Source organism: Callorhinus ursinus, unplaced genomic scaffold, assembly GCF_003265705.2.
Source record: "Callorhinus ursinus isolate GAN/ISIS: 27379988/994484 unplaced genomic scaffold, GSC_fseal_2.0 scaffold19, whole genome shotgun sequence".
Classification (NCBI taxonomy): domain Eukaryota; kingdom Metazoa; phylum Chordata; class Mammalia; order Carnivora; family Otariidae; genus Callorhinus; species Callorhinus ursinus.
Genome location: NW_027397081.1, coordinates 21864554 through 21869361, shown reverse-complemented (window position 1 = coordinate 21869361; position 4808 = coordinate 21864554). Strand labels below are relative to the sequence as shown.

The 4808-nt window shown below is 49.4% G+C and overlaps 1 protein-coding gene across 1 annotated transcript; it reads left to right on the top strand.

The window, feature by feature from the left end:
- Positions 1-2658: 2658 nt before the first annotated feature.
- LOC112840252 (large ribosomal subunit protein uL11-like) lies at positions 2659-3253 on the top strand. Its single transcript, XM_073904046.1, has one exon. The coding sequence runs from the start codon at positions 2734-2736 to the stop codon at positions 3229-3231; it is 498 nt and encodes a 165-aa protein (XP_073760147.1). The 5' UTR covers positions 2659-2733; the 3' UTR covers positions 3232-3253.
- The last annotated feature ends 1555 nt before the right edge of the window (positions 3254-4808 follow it).

The following is a 4808-nucleotide window of genomic DNA, read 5'->3' as shown; positions in this document are numbered from 1 at the left end:
TTAAGTCGTCTAACCCCCAGCTCCTCTCCTGCTTGGACTTCTGATATGCTAAGCCCTACTGAGGACAATCACCTGGTCCCCAAGATGGTGTCACCACAGATTTATGGCACCCCCAGGAATACACAGAGGTCCCAGCAGGTGGAGTCCCCCAGGCCACTCCAGATCTTCACTACTCTTCTCAAGACCCCAAACCCTCTTTCTCAGTGGTTTTCTGTTTTCCAGAGAAAAGGGAGTCCATCAAGAAGGAATTTTCTCCATCATCCATCATTTTTTACAAACCCATGTCCCTCAACGGAGCTTCTCCTCAGTTAGAGCCATTTCTGAAGGGCCAGCCCAGCTTCAGAGCTCTCTGCTCTTCCAACTGCATGGTCCTTCAGCTTTTCTCTCTGCCAGTTCTGCTTCCTTTGCCCCCTCACTCAGCAGGTGTTGTTCCCTAGTAATTCTCCCGCGTGAATATCTCAGAGTCTATTTCTGGTGGAACCTGACCCGAGGCAAGAGTGTTTCAGGTTGAGGAACCTTGTCCTCTGGGACCATGTTCCCTTATCCCCTCTTTTTTCCTGAATCTTCGAACTCCATCTCTCCTTAGCATATGCACTTATTTAAGTCTTTCTCATATTAAAAAACTGAAATTAAACCTTCCTTCCACCTGACGTCCCTGTCTAGCTATTACCCCATACACCTTCCCTTTTAGTCATGCTTCTCAAAAGAGCAACCCATCATGACCGCCCCTATCTCGCATTCTCTCCTCAACCCTCTGTGGCCCTGCATCCAGTCAACACCGAAAGGCCACTCTTCCAAGTCACCACTGTGGGAACTTTTCAGTGACTTGACTCATCACTGGCATTGGACACCACTGACCTTTCTCTCAATCTTGATATGCTTTGCTCCTTTGGTTTGTGTGACTCCGCTCTTTCCTGAGTCTCTGTGTGCTCCTTTGGAGGATTCTGTTTAGTCTCTTTTGTGCCCCATGCCCCCACCAGATCTGTAAATGATGGTTGGGCTCGCTCATGGCTCCATGGCTATGTGTGCCTTCTCTTCTTGCTCTGCATACTCCCCACCTGTGGCTAAGCTGCCTCCTCAGGCCCATGACCCCACATCTGCACTTCCAGCCAAGGTCTCCCTTCTGAACTCCACCTTAAATTCGCAGGGATAAAGCAGGACTCAGTAGGAGGACTCCGCGCTACCCTTGAATCTGCTCACCATCTTGGAGAGGGCTGCCAACATTTCCCCCAGGGACTCCACCTTATCCCCAACATCCAACGGGTCACCTGAAGTACCCAGGCCCTCCGCTCTGGCCCCATTTCCACTGCCTCACTTCTTGATGGCGGTGACTACAGTCTCCTACCATTTTCCCTTCAGCGAGTCTTAATGACGCTCAGTCATACCCCACACAGCAGCGAGAGTGATATTTTCATGAAACAAATCTTGTCCATCAGTCCTTTCCTCAAAGTTCTTCGGTGCCTTATCATCACCCTCAGGATAAAATCTAAATTCTAAAGCATGGCATAAAAAAAATCCTGTGTGATCTGGTTTGTGTCTGTCAGTCCGGCCAGAACTCATTTCCCCTTCCCACTCCTCCTCTTTATGCTACAGCAACACTGAAATTCATTGTTCTCTCCCAGAGCACCACAGGTTTTTCTCATGGCTCTGCATCTTTGCACTCACTCCTTCCTCTGCCCCCATTCCCATTTCTTGGCTTGTCCACCAGGAAGATGCCCATTCATACTTCCAGGTGCAGCTCATGCATTGTCTCCTCCTGGGAGCTCTCCCTGATTTCTCAAGGCAAAGAGTGCCCTACCCCTTGCTTCCTCCTCCTGCACTTCACACCTGCCCCCAGTGGGACAACCATCTTACTGTACTGCAATTGCTAATTTGAAGTAGGAGCCTCCGCTCACCTCTTTACTTCTAAATTTCTCGAGAGCAGGGGCGCCTTGGTGGCTCAGTTGGTTAAGCGACTGCCTTTGGCTCAGGTCATGATCCTGGAGTCCCGGGATCGAGTCCCGCATCGGGCTCCCTGCTCAGCGGGGAGCCTGCTTCTCCCTCTGCCTCTCTCTCTCTCTCTCTCTCTCCCTCTCTCTCTGTCTCTCATGAATAAATAAATAAAAATCTTTATTAAAAATAAATAAATAAATAAATAAATTTCTCGAGAGCAGTGTCCATGTCTTCCCATCTCTCTGCCTCCTAAACAAAGTGCAGGGCCAGGCATGTAATGGGCATTCAATAAATGTTTAATGAGCAATAATGCCTAGCTTTTATGGGGTGCTTTCAGTATGGCCAGGCAAAGTGGCCTGGACTTCAACATCCGTTATGTCATGTAGTTCACACAATTACAATCCCCTTACGGGGTAAGAGTCCTTATCCCCATTTTAAAGATGAGAAAACTGAGACTCAGAGGGTCAGGCAGCTGTCCCAAGCTAGGAAATGGTGGAGGACTTAATGCTCGCCACTGTTTGTGGTCGTCCACACTGCTAAACATTCCATGAAGGTGCTCTGCCTCTTGCACTGTCCACCAGCCCCCCATCCAGCCAGTGCTCACACGGGCCTCTGCCCATTAACTCAGGCCCTGAGTCCTGCACTTGGCCAAGAAGGTTCTGGCATTCCCGGTTCAGCGGTCTTTTCTCCCGTGTCAGAATCCTCTCCCCCCTTTTTGTGGCTTTCGGCTCGGGGAGGCAAGGGTGCAACTTTCTTCGGTCGTCCCGAATCCGGGTTCATCCGACACCAGCCACCTCCGCCATGCCGCCTAAGTTTGACCCCAACGAGATCAAAGCCGTGTACCTGAAGTGCACCGGTGGCGAAGTCGGTGCCACATCTGCCCTGGCCCCGAAGATAGGCCCGCTGGGTCTGTCTCCAAAAAAGGTTGGTGCTGACATCGCCAAGGCAACCGGTGATTGGAAGGGTCTAAGGATTACGGTGAAACTGACCATTCAGAACAGACAGGCCCGGATTGAAGTGGTACCTTCTGCCTCTGCCCTGATTATCAAAGCCTTCAAGGAACCACCAAGAGACAGAAAGAAGCAGAAAAACATTAAGCACAGTGGAAATATCACTTTTGATGAGATTGTCAATATTGCCCGACAGATGCGACACCGATCTTTAGCGAGAGAACTCTCTGGAACCATTAAAGAGATCCTGGGGACTGCCCAGTCTGTGGGCTGCAATGTAGATGGCCGCCACCCTCATGGCATCATAGATGACATCAACAGTGGTGCGCTGGAATGCCCGGCTAGTTAACTACAAAGGAAAATGTTTCAATAAAGGATCATTTGACAACCAAAAAAAAAAGAATCCTCTCTCCCTGCTGGAGTCCCACAGTCCTGCCCAGAGTCTTCTAGATCTGATGCCCTGCTTCCTGGTCTCCCAGCTGAGTTCTGCTTCCCGACCACTGTAGACTTTGAGCCAGCAACGCACAACGATTCTTGGTTTCTCAGGCTTGGCTGGCTTGATAGGTCTGTCTTGGGCCTTCAGCCCTGGTGTGCACCCCAGTCTATATCCCCAGCTCTGATCTGAATGCTTCCCATGTAGACCCAAGACCTCTTGCATGCCAGGCCCTGATCTGGCACCGTTCTTGCCTTGCCCTGAGCCAAGACTTTGTTATCTGCTCACGCTGACAGCAGCTCAGGAACCAGACAATCCGAGAAAGCAGAGAAGTGAGGGAATGCTCAGAAAGGCCCAGGAGTGCCGATGATGGATGTACTGAGGCTGAGGGGCAGGAGGAGCTACCCCGGAGGTCCTCATCCCCCCACACCTAGGGCTGGAGAGCTCACACCTGACTCTGGAGCCCACAGGACCACTTTCCATGCTTTTGCTCAGTCCCTGTTTGTTTCTCATTATGGCAAAGCTACAATGAAAGTGCAAGTAATACGCCCCTAACAGGACTAATTTTTGTACTCAGTTTTTATTGCTATGTTAATGATCATTTGTACCTGACTGTAATTCATTATAATTATAATTAACAGTATGCAGTCATTGAGGAATAAGACTTCCACTTTAGAAATATACTGGGGCCAGATGGATCTGAAACTATTTTAAATGATAATGCCTCAATTATGTAGGTCATTTTTTTAATAAAGATTTTATTCATTTATTTGAGAGGGAGAGGGAGATCATGAGCAGCGGAGAAGGGTAGAGGGAGAGGGAGAAGCGGGACTCAATCATGACCTGAGCTGAAGGCAGATGTAGAACCACTCAGGTACCCTGTCATTTTTAAATAGAATGCACTTTCACACATATTATCTTGTTCCAACTTGATTAATGTGGTTTGTTGTTGTTTTCGTACACTGAAGGAGAGCAGAGCTAGGACTAAAAACCAGGTGATATGCATCCACCACTGTTGAACCAGTAGCACTTGTGCTAGAGACGTAGTATATAGCATTTGATTAATCTTTACAGCAACCACAAAAGATGGGAATCGTAGAGACAGAAGTTAGGTAAATTGCCTACTGTCCCACAGCTAATAACAGAGAAGTCGGACCTGAAACCAGATAGGCCTGATGCTGACGCTTACACGGGTCTGCTGTGTCGTGCTGCCCGACTCGAGGCCTGGTCTCTGTCTGTGGTTGTCACCACTTGTCTCCCACTGTGATCTGGGCTTCAGCGCAGCATCAGACACCACCACCTCCTCACCCCTTGGGTGTCCTCGCCTTCTTACGTATCAAACACGACTTCCTGCCGTTAACGTCCAGTTCCTTTAGCCTGAGATGATTTTGCCTTTCTTGTTCCCTAGTTGGAACACGGACTCTGACATTCCCATTTGACTTACCGATGAGGGGGGACCTGGCACTCGGTTGTGAGCTGGATGCCATAGGGAG

Bases quoted from the DNA above. Each gene is read 5' to 3' on its own strand.
- LOC112840252 (XM_073904046.1), top strand. From the start codon at position 2,734: ATGCCGCCTAAGTTTGACCCCAACGAGATCAAAGCCGTGTACCTGAAG.